This window comes from Apostichopus japonicus, chromosome 15 (assembly GCF_037975245.1).
Source record: "Apostichopus japonicus isolate 1M-3 chromosome 15, ASM3797524v1, whole genome shotgun sequence".
Lineage (NCBI taxonomy): Eukaryota > Metazoa > Echinodermata > Holothuroidea > Aspidochirotida > Stichopodidae > Apostichopus > Apostichopus japonicus.
In genome coordinates this window covers 16,495,618-16,513,660 of record NC_092575.1, presented here as the reverse complement: position 1 = coordinate 16,513,660, position 18,043 = coordinate 16,495,618, and the positions used below count along the sequence as shown (strand labels likewise).

General features: G+C 36.0%; 1 protein-coding gene across 2 annotated transcripts; it reads right to left on the bottom strand.

The window, feature by feature from the left end:
* Positions 1-6,514: 6,514 nt before the first annotated feature.
* Positions 6,515-17,652, bottom strand: LOC139980924 (carboxypeptidase B-like). 2 transcript variants are annotated; one of them, XM_071992968.1, is made up of 10 exons: positions 17,398-17,652; positions 16,627-16,708; positions 15,393-15,626; positions 13,779-13,877; positions 12,681-12,809; positions 12,161-12,274; positions 11,439-11,535; positions 9,680-9,894; positions 9,054-9,144; positions 6,515-7,350 (listed from the first exon to the last, which is right to left on the bottom strand). In XM_071992968.1, the coding sequence occupies exons 1-10, from the start codon at positions 17,469-17,471 to the stop codon at positions 7,157-7,159; spliced, it is 1,329 nt and encodes a 442-aa protein (XP_071849069.1). In that variant the 5' UTR covers positions 17,472-17,652; the 3' UTR covers positions 6,515-7,156. The 2 variants fall into 2 exon arrangements, with proteins under 2 accessions (XP_071849069.1, XP_071849070.1); XM_071992969.1 differs by lacking the exon at positions 15,393-15,626.
* Positions 17,653-18,043: the final 391 nt, after the last annotated feature.

The following is an 18,043-nucleotide window of genomic DNA, read 5'->3' as shown; positions in this document are numbered from 1 at the left end:
AGGGTACAGAATCCAAATTTTTGAGTTCAAACAAGTTGAGATATAGAATGACTAGTCCCCGCAACTGTGTTAGCCCTACTTAGCCTATATTTATTTCATAAGAGTTTGAAAACAAGCCGAATATATTGAGACGTATACGGATATGATAACGTTCAACTTATTTCCTCATTTTGGTCTTCACGAAGCAGAGTTCTAGACATTCCGAAGCATAAACGGTCTATTCATTCATACTTAGTAAAGATTCCTAAATCCTATTGGTCCATTCAGGTCAGCTGACCGTGGTTAATCCTGTGAGTAACGCACGGTAAAATTACGGAGCATCACTTTAATAAATCTTTGGTTATATGTAACCAAAAACTTTTCCCCCACACAAATGGTAGTGTATGAATGAACGGGGTTAATCAACGGTCTAGCGTGCGTTACGCACATGATTAATGCACTCCGCTATCGCTGGATGCACTCGGGCTCCGCTACGCTCCGCCCTCGTGCATCGCTTGCATTATCCCCCGATCGTGCATTAATCCTGTGAGTAACGCACGCTAGACCGTTGATTAACCCCTTATTTATACTTCTTACGGTTGTATTGTGCCAGCTATTGCAGACACGGTAATTCCATGGGGAATTCCCTTCCGTTTTATTTTTTTCCGCTGTTGACTTAACTATTGTATCGTCCCATTGAATAATCATGTCAAGCATGGATTGTGAATTTTAATACAAGTCGTAAACCAGAACCTTCTTTATTTTCTCAAGGCCCTGCAAGATATAACCTTAAATTACAAGCAAACACTTGTTCAGAAAAGTCACCCAGGAAAGAACCTGGGCACGAAAATCCGAACTGACTGATCCGCTCTCAACCCCAGTCCCCTTGCATCGAGACTGTGACTGTGTGTTCATCGTCAGATGTGTAACACGATTCCTCTAGAAGGGGAACACAATGTAAGATATGATACTTTTAATGTGCGATCGTCATGAACAAACGGTTACGATTTTCAAAACTGGGGTTAAGAGTGGATCTCTGGAGTACTTTCATACTTTCATTGTCTTACATTTTGTAGTTTTCATTCCACTGTCAAGTATTGCTTGCTTCAAATATATTTATTAAGCACTTCAAATATATTTATTAAAACAGTCCTCCTTATTAATCAATTATAAGTTATATCTTTTATTTCTCTGCTATTGTCTAATGATAATAATAATAATGGTGATAGATATCTATTGTACACACACACACACACATATATATATATATATATATATATATATATATATATATATATTAAATATATATATATATACATACATATATATATATTTAAATATATATATACATATATATATATATATATATATATATATATCTATATATATATATATATATATATATATATATATATATATATATATATATATATATATATATATATATATATATATATATATATATTTATATATATATAATGTTGAAGGAATGAGATGATAAAACGAAAGTAACTAGACCTTATTAGGATTTAACTTAGCATGGGTACTCATAAAAGAGATCTCTCCAAGGGCGGCGGGAGCACTTTTAATCGGGGGGGGGCGGGCACCGACGTCAAAGGGCACTTTGCAGATATTCGATTGGACTGATGCAGCCTGATATTTAGTACCCTTTATAACTCTTATTGTATTATCTTATATGCGTATTCACATCACTTAATCAACGTCCCCCCCCCCCCCTCCTCAATGAAAAAAATGGATACTAGCACTGCCATGTGCAAATTGGGAAACAAGTTTCTTTCGAGACAAAAGGAGGTGAAATCATGCTAGTTGCTAAAGTAGGAATCTGCCGAATTGGAGTTTATTTCTTGTTTAGAGCTTAACAACTTTTTATCCATTTGAAAAAGCTTTGAGTTTGACCCACAGAAATTCATTACAAAACTCTAAATTAGGATTAGATCTCTGACTGAAATATCGCTGACCTGATAAGGTGATCAAAAGTACAAGTTTTATGTAGAAAAAGGGCACATTTTAAACCTGAGGAAAAGTGGGGGAACATGCCCCCTGTGCCCCCCCCCCCCTGCCCCGGTTCCGCCGCCCTTGGATCTCTCTGTTGAGCCCATTGTTATGTGTATGGAGGCGTATAATTGTTTTCAATTCCCGGTTGCTTCTTTCCTGTGCAGTTTCGAAGAAGCCAAACTTAATAACAAATTTCAGGTCAGATAGGCTGTGATTAGGAAGATTAAAGTGTTCTGCAACAAGGAAGCCTGGGTTGTTCTTAACGGATGCTTAGTTTGTGATTATTAAACCGAAGCCTGAACTTAGTACTGGTTTCGCCGATATAGGTGACCTGGGGGCACTTGGAACAATAAAGAAGGTAGATGACAAATATATGCTCAAATATATATAATCTCGACTATGAAAGCCTGGTTGGTAAAGTAAACACTGCTGCTAAATATGAATTCATAAGACTAGTTAAGAATATACATAGTTCTAAAGATCACCCACTTCACTACGAGTTGATCTCTCTGTGCAATAGAACCAACTATACGTAATCCTACTATCTTACCAACTTTTAGAATTATGCTATTTAAGATCTCATTTATCTACAGGGCAGCCATTTATATTCAATATGGGTTCTTAGAATCTCTGTTATAATCCTTATAACCTTCTAATCCTCCATCTTATTTCTTATTTGTTTATGCTTTCATGATTGTACATTTTTACGTCTTTATGTATCATATTATGTGTTCTATTTTTAAATTTTGTATTTTATACTGGAATTGAGAAAATGAGACATCGGCTGAGTCGCAACCAAATCTACCATGTCACAGAGTGGTATCTGAGGCCCGGTGGAGGAAAGCAGGAGAGGGGTCGAGGTGTGTGCACACCAAGCATCTCGGTTTGTTGCAAGTGATGTTTCCACTATCAGGCTCATTACCGGGTGGGGGGGGGTTAGTTCGAACCAGCACTGATCTGATGTTACCTGGTTGTCTATAGGCTATTACATGGGAAGTTTTAAACAATTCAGCTATTGTGGGGTCGGAACCTAGAGTACCCAATGCTTACTTGATTTCATTAAAGAAGGGGCAAAGGGAGGGGTCGAACATGACAACGAGGGGTAGTCTGTCAGAATCAGGTTTGATTCGGTAAGTCAGCAGACTAGATTGTTGTAAGGACAGAACCCATTTGAGGTGGTAGTTCAGTAGTCGGTAAGGGTATCCCTATTTGAGGAAGACATCAAGAAGTTCAACGGCCTTTTTAAGAAAAGTTTGGTCACGTGGGCAGATACGCCGGTATCTGAGTACGGTAACTGTCTGTAAACAATGGAATTTTTGGTGTAGTGGGGATGAAAAACTGTTAAAGTGGAGATAAGAGTGCCTATCGGTTGGTTTGGCATACACTAATGTCTTTATTTTGTGATCTTCGATCATGGCGAGTAAGGTACATCGATGAATTCATAATTATACATCATGTTGCGTTTGTCCTCAACTTCCTCTGTGTTATACACTATAAGTAGATCACTGCCACTTCAATCCGCGATAAGGGTCATTATACTGAAATGTGTTTTTTCAGTAATGTTACAGGTTGTATCTATACAGCCTGGTATCCGTGGTATGTAAGTCTTATCACGCAATCAGTCTGCTTGTCATTGTAGTCTATGCATGCTTTAAATATGTCTCTTGTACCTTTGTTAACTGTTATTGTATATGCCGTTTACATTGTAAGAAAAGAGTGCAGAGAGTGTAAGACGGTCGTCGGAAACGAACACAACACGTACAATATGCAATAAACGGAGGGTAACCCTAATGTCGACATACGCGTAACACTTAATTCCCATAAGTGGCAATAAGGAGTGTATTAACCATATAGACACAAACCTGAAATCCGAACAGCAAGATAACAATGTTAGGATAGGTAACATTAGGCCTACTTGAGGTTTGTGGCGCTATAAACAAATGCAAGCGAAGCCAGACTTGAAAAATACCGCATTTAATTGAAATGTATCTCTTTCTCACATTAGAATAACAAAAAAACAAACAAAACAATGAATTTAACGTTGAGCTTCTAAATGATGACAACCGTCCGCCACCCCCACCCTACCCCCACCCCACCCCACCCCTGCGAAAATAGCTCTAATCTTCTTTGTGATTTTAATATCGTTGCACAAGCTCTTTTTAACACATCACAGTGTCGTTAAATTGAGAAGCAATCCCACCATTTTCATTTTTTTGTTAACCTAGGGCTGGTGGTTATGGTAGCATACTCGGTATTATATCCCCCATTTTACTTACATACTAAATCGCCAAAGTAAATTACCCCTCTATCTTTGTAGAAGTTGTCATTAATTCAACCCTAAGCCCTCACTAGATAGCTAACACTTTCATGGCAGTCTTAATGTTCTAATTTAGGCGGCCTTTAGTTAAAGTCTCAGTACGTGCTTGCCGGGCCGCGAATATTTTTTTCCCAACAGGTTTGCAATTGTGTGTAAATAGTCGCTCATGATTGGTCGGAAAGTTAATTATGTCATCACTATAGAAACCTTCAATTCGAGGCTACCAAAATGTCTGCATCCATTCGTTTCAATAAAGATATACCCATTTAAAATTACCCGAAGCTTTTCGTATATTTGGAATTTTGTTTAGACACATTTAGCACACTAATTTGTTATGATTGTATGAGCTATTATCTATGTTTTGTCGAAGATTTCTGTGAATGCATTAATCGATGACATCGCACAGTGAAAGTTTCGTACAGGGTGCATCAAACGTGCTGTAGGCCTATATGAATTATAACTGTGTACACAGTGCAGTGACGGAAATGTATCACTGCAGACTATACTGTTTTTCGTATATTCATTCAAAACACAGTCACAGTCTCGATGCAAGGGGACTGGTGTTGTGAGCGGATCAGTCGTTCGGTTGTTTGGTTTTCGTGCCCAGGTTCTTTCCTGGGTGACTTTTCTAAAAAAGTTTTCATTCAAGACTCATGACTCCTCGCGTCATGAAGTTGATATTAGCGTACCCATTCCACGAAACGACTTCCGATTTCAATAGAGCGGCTCACGAATCTTAGATAACGTAAACACAATGGAGTGTAGCGTATGTATCATTAGTAAGGTCAACATGTGATCCAAGCAAAGTTAGGGCGTTTGATGGGAAACCCCGTAACTATACTTAATTAATTGTCAGTGTGTTATTCAGTGTATGTATTCTAGCTTCCAGGTGATGGTCACTATTGGAACTGACGTAACGAGCAATCTGATTGGCTGAAAACTCTGTAATTGCAACCTGTTTGGGAAAAAAAATTCGCTGCCGGGCCAAATTTAAACTTCGACCTTTCCAGCTTACTGCACTAAAAGCTCATTGAAAATGACACCGTCCTATGCAATTTCCATATCAATATTCATTATTTTTATTGAGTTATCTGTCGTTAAACATTTTGAGCTGAATTAAATTCGCCAGATTTATTAACGAGCCAGTAGATTTTACAAACTTCGACCACAATTTGCAAGCCCCGCTCAAAAGATCATGCGCCAATCAAAACTCTCTGTTTTGTTTACGACCGTAAGGTCTATGACTACTTTCACATTCGTGGCTAGCCTATGTTAGGTCCCTTCTCTTGAATAGTATCTTTCTTTTGGTCTTACCGATGTAGCTTGCAAAATTGTTTCATTTCCTCCCATTGCAATGAATAAACAGGTGTTTTGAGACGTTTCCCCCATGGAATTTGATTTAAAAAGTGGACGATACGAGTATATATAGACCTAGGTAAAATGAACATGCTGATATGGGCGGTCGCAGTAATTTTACGGTAAATCGTTCGCGCCATAAGGGCAACAAGAAATAAATTTCTTTCAGTCGATTGCGACAGCTTTTCCCATTAAACCAACCTGGTCATATAGTGCATTTAGAATAAGAAACATTGAATCTGCTTCGGAAAGTTTGTTTTCCGAAATTCATCAGCAAACACGTATTGAAAATTTAATTTGGTATCATACTATAGTTGTTCAATTTTTGTACTTACGAAGAACATTCATAACTCATAACTTTTAACAACAACAAAACTGTGATAAATTAAATAAAATTATAAAGAAAAAAAAGAGACTTTCTTTAGCCTTGCACAAACAAAGTGTTATTTATTCAACATGGTGGCCAGCCGGTCAAGTGCGGTCCTTTTTCTTTTGCCCTTGGATTTATCTTTGGAAAACTAAAGTAACATAAAAGGAGATAATAATAAAGATTAACGAAGACGATTTTCCGAGAAAGTATTCTTCCATGGTTTACTTTTTTGATGGGGTGTAACCTTGCATCTTTTAACGTAAATATAGGCCTATATCAAAACATTTATATTCGTTTAAATTAACTGATAAGCTAACGCATCATATGTGATTCATAACAGACTGCTTATTGAGACGAGTGTTAATCCTCAAAATAAACGATCTGTATATGAATTCTGTGTTGATGTAGGGTGTTTTTGCTTCCGCCATATTTTGTTCTCTTCAAAGTAAAAATGAAAAGATTTACTAAATGACACATACCTTTGTCTCAGCTTATGTAAATAAATATATTTCAGAGTTGCTCGTTTTGCGGTTTCCTTTGCATTATCATTTCATTACGATTTATGTATCTCACATAAATATTTAATATTTCGTTTTCCTAACGAGAAGAAATAATAAACATAAATCAAGAACATCTTATATCAATTTCCGTAAGAACGTAAATGTGGTCTACTTGGTTTCATAATATGCATTAAATTTGATATAACTAAATAATAAATTTGTTTTAGCTTTTGCTATTTTGGGATCTGTAATGTTTTTTTACCAATAATTGAAATTCAGGTAATACCAAGAATTGGTTTTTCCAAAATAAAAAAAAGTAATCTATTCAATTAGATTATTAATTTTATTCAACGTGTGCAAGGGCTGGCTGTTGTTGTTGCATAACAAGGTGCTTTTCTGTAAGGTACCTACTTCCCACGAAGCCTCTCCTTACAACAATACACTATAATTTTACCTCTTCTCCATGCACCTACACCCCCCCGCCCACCCCTCCCCCTCCCAAATCTCCCTTATATTTTCGTTTAAGTGCAGCATACGTTTCTCACTGGAATAGAAGTGCATTATTCTTAAGCTGTCAAAAAGATATAATAGTTATTTGTTTACTAATCATGTTTTCATTTAATAATCGTTGTTAATGATCCAGTCTAGAAGAGCAACAACTCCGTCATAGCCCTCTTCGCCAGACAATCTGATTTGGTCGGGTGGTATTAGAAATTCAAAGTGGCCGCTATCGCGCAATTCAACAACGTAGGAGTATTTGGCTTCAGGGGTACCGGCAAACCCATAGTCATTGCTACTTCCGGTCATCTCATCTGAAACAAAAACCAAATAAGTTATTATAATAAAATATAAAAAATCATAAAATTGCCTTATTCCTGTATTGATTTTACAAAACTGGCGTTCCATGAAAGTGACACTTCCCAGTCTGGTATAAAGTAGAACCCTTTATTAAGACGTCTTCTTGAAAGGGGAATCGGTAATAAGCTTCAACATCCATATCAGCCTGTCCATTTTTTTTTGTATATAAATATTCGTGATCTTGCGAAAATCTGAAACGAAAAATGTACGACTCTCTGTGTAGTATACTATGGTAGTAATGCTATAGTCGTAATGTTATAGGCGTAGACTCTAAATACAATACTACTGCCAGGAGAAGGGAAGAGGGGTATCTGCCATTTGTAAATATTGTTTCTGGTTACCTGGGGGAATAAAAACCTTATAGCTGTTTCTAGCTCTGTGACAAAGTACCAAATATCTCATTGCATTGCATTGTATTGCATTGCATTATATTGCATTGTATTGCATTGCATTGCAAGGCATTGTATTGTATTGTATTGTATTGCATTGTATTGTATTGCATTATATTATATTGTGTTGTATTGTACTGTATTGTATTGTATTGCATTGCGTTGTATTGTATTGTGTTGTATTGTATTGTATTGTGTTGTGTTGTATTGTGTTGTATTGTATTGCATTGTACTGTATTGTATTGTATTGCATTGCGTTGTATTGTATTGTATTGTACTGTATTGCATTGCATTGTATTGTATTGTATTGCATTGTATTATATTGTATTGTATTGAATTACATTGTATTGCATCGCATTGCAATACATCGCATCGCATCCCCTCGCGTCTTATCGAGACATATTACAACACACATAAGCACGACAAAAGCATTACGTGTATGTTCTTACCTGTTCGGGAGGTTGTCATATAATGAATATAAATATAATCACGTGACTTTAAAGCAGCATTAAACCTCGATGCCTTTAGGTAGAATTTATTATTTTGATATACCATAATCCCAGAAAAAAATGAAGAAGAAAAATGAGTACCAGTAATTCTGATTCTCAAGATATTCACCTTTAAAGTACGCGGGGACTTAACATTGTTGATAGTGCAGGTTTAAATGCTTAATTTAGTCCGTTGTTAATGCTAATCCACTGCTAACGGTAATCTACTGCTAGTGTTAATCTACTGCTAATGTAAGTCGACTGTTAATGTTAATCCACTATTAATGTTAATCCACTGTTAATGTTAATCCACTGTTAATGTTAATCCACTGTTAATGTTAATCCATTGTTAATGTTAATTCACTGCTAATTTTAATCCACTGTTAAAGTTATTCCACTGCTAACGTTAATCCACTCTTTTATAAATGGCAATGCTTCAACTAACACATTTTCGCCTCACTATAAATTAAAATCAGAATAATAGTCAACCTAATTTATCCTTGACAAAATTTCTACTGCCTTGAAGTTGAATACATGTCATTTAAACGACATAAAAAGTCTAATGTTAACCATAAATTTAATTTTGTATTGCATCTGAAGGACTGACCTTGTCTGTGTATTAGACTACCTAGTCCCGTCACTTTCGTTGATGATCCCGGCTGTTTAATGAGTATACATTTATCCATAACTAAGTAGTATTACAACCTGGACTGAAAGCAGTGTCTCCTAAGGTGTATACAATACATTTAGTTTTGTGCCTTAAATCATCTTATTACTCACACAACAATTGAGCTGATACACCAGCTTTGAACCCTTCTGGGATGAAATTGGTTGCGGTCATAGCTTCAGCCATTGCTTCACCTGCGGCAAGCTGCAAAAATAAATAAATTAATAAAAAATGAAATGAAAAGGAGACAAAAAATAAAAGAATATGAAACTTTTAAACATACAAAATCCATGATTGATCTACACGAAAATTATTTTGTGACAACAAAGAGCTGCAAAAAAAAACTCATTGATGTGACGATAAATGAAACGACTTGCCCAAGTTTGCGGCAGAAGCCTGACGTCTATTATTCATATTAATCTGAAATGTTCACTAAAAACTGAAGGAAGTTTGTTCTAATTCGGCAATAAAACATAAAATATCATCATTATGATGGAAAATAGTGTATAATGTGTTATATTTGTGTTTTTGAAATATTCGATCCTGCTTTGAAGAATACTCATTTTAAACTATGTAACATCGTGTAAAGAATATATATATATAGATATAGATAGATAGATAGATAAATATATATATATATATATGTATATATATATATATATATATATATATTGTCATCAGTAGTATTCGAACCAGATCTGATAAAAGTTTCAACATAAAATATTTATTTTCAACTCACCTGATCTTCTGATTCAGCAGGGAGTTTATCTGTAACAGCATATGACCAAGGAGCTAAAATCATTTGACCCCAGTTATGCCAATCAATAAATACTTTGATTTTCCTTCTTTGGGCTTTCAAAGTCTTGAAATAATCATCCACGGCTTTCGTCTCGTTGTTATCAAAAGGAGCAAAACCGCGAAAGAGACCGGAGCATGGCCATCGACTAGCACCACCTCGAACGAAACGAGGGGGAAAAGGGAGAGATAAGGGAGTCTGAATGAACAATTGTATAACTTGATTAAATAGCAAAGCTATTTATAGTAAATTAAAATTAATGTGTGCATATGCTTGTTACTAATTAATATTGAAATTAATATCAAATCAATTAGGCTGATGATTTTAATTAGTCAATTTATAAATAATAAAGAATAATTTGAGTTCTTGGGGACATATTACAATTTCGATTTGCATGAGAATAAAGCAAAATATTAAGAAGGAAAAAGAAAACGTGTCTGGCTAACTATATATTTTCAAATCGGATGGAATCATTGCTATAATTCGTCGATTAAAGGTTACTTCTTGAGCTTAAGTTCCAGCAAATTGAAGTTTCAATTTGATGAATTGCAATCTTGAGTGTATATGCACGACACTTGGAAGACTCGCAGGGACGGACCCAGGACTTTAACGAACCAGGCAGCAAAGCTGCAGTGTGGTTTCGATGATGCTACATGAATTATCTTATATAAACGCCTTAAATTCCTGTATATTTTGCAATAATAACTGATGGCATGTAGGAATTGCCTTTAATTAATTAATAAATTAGGAGATGTTTGACCACCTTCAGTGTGTTGGTATTCTGACACGAAACATTTTTTCCTTCACGCTTTTGTGTTAACGAACACAATTTTACCCTTCCGTTGTACGTATAGGCAGGATATGAAACGTTGTTGTACATAATGCCGATCAAATAGCGACACAGTTTATTCAATGCCAGTTTCGTCGCTGGTTTGCTGATACTATCTACGGATGTCAATAAGCTAATTTCCAATTGCCAACAACCTGTTCTATTCTTAGGCGCAAATCATATGTTATCTAATAGGCTGGTCGGTTGGAGGTACGGTAGATTATGAAACAGGGTTTCCACAATTTGACCTCTGGTGAATCCAAATGACCTTTGACCTCCACAAAAAATAATAGGTTTCTTCTGCTTAACGTGTCACAACAACATACTAAATATGAGATTGGTCCCAAGCTTCCCTTCTTGAGATATCGTGCTAACAAGGTTTTCACAATTTGATCACTAGTGACCCCAAATAACCTTGACCTACACAAAAACAATTGGCTTTTTCTACTTGATGTGGTTCTCCTTCACGAAATAGGAGAATGATCCAAACTTCCCTTCTTGAGATATCGTGTTAACAAGATTTTCCAAATGTTACCCCTGGTGACCCCAAATGACCTCTGACATTCAACAAAAAGCAATAGATTGTTCTCCTAAATGTGGTACAGCTACTCCCCAAATATGAGATTGGTGCAAGCTTCCCTTCTTGGGAATATCGTGTTTACATTGAAGGCGTCACTAAATACACATACGAACACGAATGTGTACACATCCACCTGAATGACTGCATGGGTTACGATTATCATCGAAACCAAAAGGGAGGGCGCTTCGCTCTGAGGTTATACCTGGCTTTGATGAACTCTGTCTAGTCCGTTCTTAACCATAGATATGTCTGACTAAGGATTTTTAGAATTAAATGGACGTTCTTCCACTAACCAGGCCTTCCCCAAAAGCTCCCAAAATTTCTGTTTAGATCTGTTCCGACGCATCCAAATCCTATATTTGGTTGACGGGACTTTCTCCACAATCGTTCCTACAAGTTAAGAAAATTGATATTTTAGAAAGAAAAAGATGAAACAGTGGATGGATGCACAACTCATTTTTTTCCAATTAGACCAACCTCTGATATTACCGATGATGTCATCTTTCTTGCAGCTAATTGATAGGAGCATTTGTATGTATTTTTTGTCTCATTTAAACAGTTTATTTTAATCACTATTTTGTATTATTTCTAATTATATTCCATTACGAAATTATTATATTCCATTAACCAAATGTGTAAGAGCACACTATAAAAGCAGTGAGCGAAGTACTTTATCATACCGGTATAATAGGTAAGATATAAAAGTCTGACGTTCCAATATCCATTTCCGAAAAAAATTGTTTAGATAATGAGTAAGTAGGCGGTTTTAATGGCTTGTGTGAGGAACCAAGTTCTTAATCATTCTGTTAAACAACCAATATCGAGTACAAAGGTTTCTTGGTGAACCTCCATTAAGGGTTCCAAACCTCAAAAATATTTACTGTCGGAAGACGAAATGGATCAGGATCCCTGTATTAAAGCAGTATAGAGCATGGAATGTTCTTAACCTCGCCCCTCGTGTCCACCCAAAGCGACACCCATGCTTCAAGATACATACTTGGTGTTAATCACTCACGTGTTCCCACGTGAAGGCATAACCGTCACCATTAAGGCTCGGAACAATATGTAAATCGAATATTCCCAGAATCTTCCTCGCGTTGTCCTCACCATTCTCATAGGCATCGAGTAGCTGTACAGTATACAACAAAAATGATATAAAATGATATATATATATATATATATATATATATATATATCTATCTATATAAATATATATATATATCTATATATATATATATAATATATATATATATATATTAAAACGTTAATATATATAATATAATATATATATAGATATATATATATATCTATATATATATATATATATCTATATATAGATATATATATATATAGATATATATATATATCTATATATATATATATATATCTATCTATATATATATAGATAGATAGATATATATATAGATATATATATATATATATATATATATATATATATTAACGTTTATCCTTACAATCTTTTACTTGCCAAAGTTGAAATAAGGATCAAGCATTGTGGGTTATAACATCCTTACCTCTCTCGTGAAGTACATTATTGTTGTCGGGGTAATCCATTCTCTTGCATGTATCCCGCCTTCAAAATATACAATTGGTTTGGGAACGGTTGCTTGAAATTCACCATCGTTAAGTGCTGGTGCGGCAATCTGGAATTACAGATAAATGGTGAGCTTGGAGTAACGTTTACGAAAGGTTCAGTTTATTTATCTTAGCCACATCTACTCCATTCAGGGGCGAAGGAGGGGGTTGGGAGGGGGAGCATGGGACGTGAAAGACCTTATCAGGTTAAATATATCCTACCACTATACTATCTTAATAACCACTCACACTTTTCACCCTTCTTTAACTATGACAAGTGAAAAGCTTTCAAACGATCAAATTGAAAAATTGTATTTCGTGATCTCTAGGTTGAAATTATTGTCATATGACACGAGCGACAACTGAGGTTCCATGTAATACACGACCATGATGTAACTGGAAAGATCAGGTAAAAGACAGTCATTTGGTAATGAGATGTTAAGTCCTACTCCACCTCACCACACTCCGCTCTAGACTCTCCGTTTCACTGCACTCCACTCCACTCAACTTCACTGCACTCTACTCCGCTCCGTCCACTCTACTCCACTCAATTCCACTCAACCCCACTCAACTACACTCAACTCTACTCAACTCCAATCAACTTCACTCCACTCAACTCCACTCCACTCAACTTCACTCCACTCCACTCAATTCCACTCAACTCCACTCCACTCAACCCCACTGCACTCCACTCAATTCCACTCAACTCCACTCCACTCAACTTCACTCCACTCCACTCAATTCCACTCAACTCCACTCCATGCAACCCCACTGCACTCCACTCAACTCCACTCAACTCCTTTCAACTTTACTACACTGCACTGTACTCCACTCAACTTCACTCCACTCCACTCAATTTCACTCAACTCCTCTCAACTTTACTACACTGCACTGTACTCCACTCAACTTCACTCAACTCCACTCAACTCCACTCAACCCCACTCAACTCCTCTCAACTTTACTACACTGCACTCTACTCCACTCCATTTCTACTCTACTGTAAGTAGTATGTCATATAGAATATTATATAACCTTACCTCTATGCCTCCGATTTCACGGTTTTCGAAGGTATAGCCAAGTGTAAACTTATGCACAAAAGTGTATTCGTCTGCCATATCTCTTAACCATTGCTGAATCTGTAAGTGAACATCCATGGAAAAGAAACCCCATTATTGGTGATAATGGGGTTTGTTAGCAGGATACGAAGTGATTATACTTTTCCCCAAACAATGTCATGACTTTAGTCCAAATGATCCAAACAATTGTAGAAAAAAAATCTCTTCTGTTGTCATAGTGATTATGTAAATAATATGAACAATTATTTGCACTCGAGTCATAAAATGAAAACACTAAAAATGTAGCCGTATAGAAGTATAGTGTGTATGGCAACTATATGATCAGTAAATGAAATACGCCTAGGCGCCTACAAACTGAAGGTTCCCAATCGAAAGAATTGAAGATAGAAGAAACAAAACACAACAGGTATAGGTATTTAATAAATACAATTAGTAACAATTCTGTTTTAAACACACTATAGGGAAAATTAAGAAACATTCACTAAACAATGAGAATTTCTAAACATATAATTAGTTCAAAGCTTTGCCAAAGTTAGCGCAAGTTTGAATTTAAGCCATCTGACATAAAGTTTTCTCACCCCTCCCTTTAGACCCCTCCCCAGGACGGCATGCCCTGCACGGGGTGACAAAGAAAGGATCCGCCCGGTTGGCGAAATTTTTTCCCCCAACAGGTTTGCAATTATGTGTAAATAGTCGCTCATGATTGGTCGGAAAAGTTACGTCATCACCATAGAAACCTTCACTTCGAGGTTACCAAAATAACTGCGTCCATTCGTTACAACGAACTCACGTATTGTACCGATTCAAAGTATTGCTTATGTCATGTTTGGCGTATATTCCATCAAGACTCGTGAACTCGAGTGGTGAAGTTAATTTTAGTGTATCCATTCCACGAAACGAAATCCGATTTCCATAGAACCGCTCACGAATCTTGGATAACGTAAACAGGAACCCAATGGAATGGAGCGTATATATCATAAGTGAGGTTAACATGTGATCCAAGCATTAAAATTCGGGCTTTTGGAAGAAACCCCGTGATTAGACTTAACTAAGTGGCACAGGTCAATCAACAACAAAAATAAATCTGTTCAGCTTAAGCGTCATGTGTCACGCCAGGGTGCCAACTATTCTAGGTAGGCCATTGCCTACAGTGGTGCATATAACGGCTACCATTTCATGGTTATAAGTTAGATGGAAACTCCCACTGCTAAGCAAACACCTGTTAAATTTCAACCATTTTTCTACACTGTACGATGTCAATTCACATTTACCTGTTTCGCAGTCGATGACATTATTTATCCAAATTGTCTGCTAGCCCAAAGGGAACAATTTCCTCAAAGAACCCCATCCTCATATGCCACAGAAAACTATTACTATATCTCCGTAAATTGTGACACGGAAAATAACGTACCATAAATAACACTACGTATACATTCAGTGTGTGGGAGAACGTGTCGTAATCTCTGTACCATGGTAATAATTTAGGGTGGTGTCATATATATAAATAAATGTTCCGTCCACCTCCCACCATCACCCATCCTACCATCGCAAACTTTGACTAGGCCATGTACCTACCTCATCATAAGTATGATATATTTCATAATCAAAATCACCGATCGCCAGATCAGATAAGGATCTCTTCACTATGTCATGTTGGTGGAATTTGTCAATCTCAACTTGAACATCATGATGTACGGTCTGATATTCTATTTGGCGTTCCATGAGCTTTACTTTGAATTCATGAATGTATGAATGCGAAACCATGACAACAATCCGGCGCCCAATCCCTAATTGGCTCCAAAAGTCGAGCTAAAGTATTAGAGGAGGATAGAGAGTATAAACAATTATACCTTTATGACATATATGTGGGTATAGCATCCGGTGTAGTGTAAATGTGTGTTTTGGTCGTAACCGTTTACAAAAGCATCCACAACACAGTAAAAGTATAAAGCCTGTTGTGTTAATTTAAATCATTAAATATTTAACAGCCCGCACATCCAACCAACTTGACAAATTGCGTCATAACTTGAGAATTGTAACTCGTGCGACTGTGCCGTGAGGACATACAGATTTATTTTCATAATGGTTTAACCAACTTAAATTCTCTGTAATAAGAGAATTAGTTGTAGCTGTAATAGCAGCAGTGATGTATTGACAGTAGTAGTGGTAGTAGCAGTACTATTATAGTTGTAATAGTAGTAGTAGTAGTATTAGTAGAAGTAGCAGTTACTGCTAACGCTGTAATAGTAATAGTAGTAGTAGTAGTGGTAGAAGTAGTAGTTGTTGAATGGAAGGAGGAGTAACTGTAGTAGTAGTAGTAGTAGTAGTGTTGGTGGTATTGCAGTATCAATGACAGAAGTGGTAGTGTTAGTCGTGTTAGTAGAAGTGGTAGTATTATTGGTGGTATTGGTAGTAGCAGTAGCGGTAGTAGTAGTATTAGTAGTAGTAGTAGTAGTTGTAGTAGTAGTAGTAGTATAATAGTAGCAGCAGCAGCAGTAGTAGTAGTAGTAGTAGTAGTAGTATAGTAGTAGTAGAAGTAGCAGTAGCAGTAGCAGTAGTAGTAGTAGTAATAGTAGTAGTAGTAGTAGTAGTAGTAGTAGTAGTAATAGTAGTAGTAGTAGTAGTAGTAATAGTAGTAGTAGTAGTAGTAGTAATAGTAGTAATAGTAGTAGTAGTAGTAGTAGTGGTGGTGGTTGTTTGTAGTTACTGCTGTAGTAATAGCTGTTTCTGTAGTAGTGCACGGTAACGGCATAATAAGAAATTGTTCAATTGTTGAAAGGGCAAGTTAAGAATGAAGTTCAAAACTTACCTCCCCCATACTCTGTTCTTCTTCGGACAAAAGCCATTTTAGATCATTATCGGTGTTAACAAACACAAACCACAACTGGTTTCTGCCAATTAAAGTAACGATCATACATATAACAACACAATACCATAGAACACTTGAATTTATTATCAACATGAAAGATTCCACCGGCTCCAAGAAAAATATAATGATTCATTAATCAAAAGAAAATCAATAACAACAAAAGGTTCATTTCCACGTTGCTTTTTACCATTTCCCCCTTAATATTGTTATAATTTATGTTCGTTATGTTTTAATAGCCATTATTTTCGTTAATCAAGTACAATGGGATGATGTACCCATTACTCTAAAAAAAGGAAAAAGGTTGATCATCCCTTACCCCTCCCCCAACCTCCCACCCTCCCACACCCCCCTTTTATCTATATATATATATATATATATATATCTATATATATATATATATCTATATACATATATATATATATATATTTATATATATATATATATATATATATATATATCTATATATATATATATATATATATATATCATATATGTATCATGATATCTCCACGACAACATGTGGTATAAGTATTTTGCTTTTAAAACATATAGGCCTACTAGTGCCATTTTCTCTATTCAAAGATTATTTTCATAAACTCTTTTCAAAAGTCTGTGCTAATTAAAATTCGTAACAAATAGCAATATCTGAGTGAAAATACACCAACCTCACCGACAGATTTAAATAATTGTAAGCATGTTAGTCCTACTTACCCTCTGTATATTTCTGTTCCTGATCCCAAACATGGTCGTAGAACAAAAGCCAGGAACAGGATCAAATTCCTCATAATTACAATTTACTAAAATGATGAAAAAAGAACCACCACCACCAGTTTAGCAAACTCGCTACTGAATGAAAGAAGATTATAAATCTTTCTGTTTATAACAAGAACATCGGTGTGCTATAGAACACCGTCCAGCAACCAGCGTTCATATAGAGGTCTTCTGCACAACTAAGAGTAATATAAATATATAAACACGTATTCATCATGTGTAAGTTTACTGCTGTAGGCTACCAGCATGCAACGCGTTGTATAGAAGAAACCAAAATTAATAACAGGAAATTATCTAAAGGCGATAATGGCATGTAATAATAGACCCGTGGAACAGTATTGAGTACATATCGATCAAAGAGCACAAGTTTAGTTTAACCTTTGACACAATATCGTCATGATCTTATGGTCACAGTCATATATAATAAGGGGATTGGGCGTTGAGAGTGGATCAGTCAAATTGTTTGATTTTCGTACCCAGGCTCTATACTGGATGGCTTGCTTTAAAACAAAGAAGTATCTTTGAATATAAAGGAGAAAAATGAAGCAATAGCATCGGAAAGAGGCTTCATCACTTCAGGTGAGAT

Excerpts from the sequence above, each read along its gene's own strand:
- LOC139980924 (XM_071992968.1), bottom strand. The coding sequence starts at position 17,471 with ATGAGGAATTTGATCCTGTTCCTGGCTTTTGTTCTACGACCATGTTTG. Across the intron at positions 12,275-12,680 it reads TAATGTACTTCACGAGAGAG|CTACTCGATGCCTATGAGAA; the intron begins GTAAGGATGTTA and ends TATACTGTACAG. Across the intron at positions 9,895-11,438 it reads GAGCTTTTGGGGAAGGCCTG|GTGGTGCTAGTCGATGGCCA; the intron begins GTTAGTGGAAGA and ends GTTTCGTTCGAG.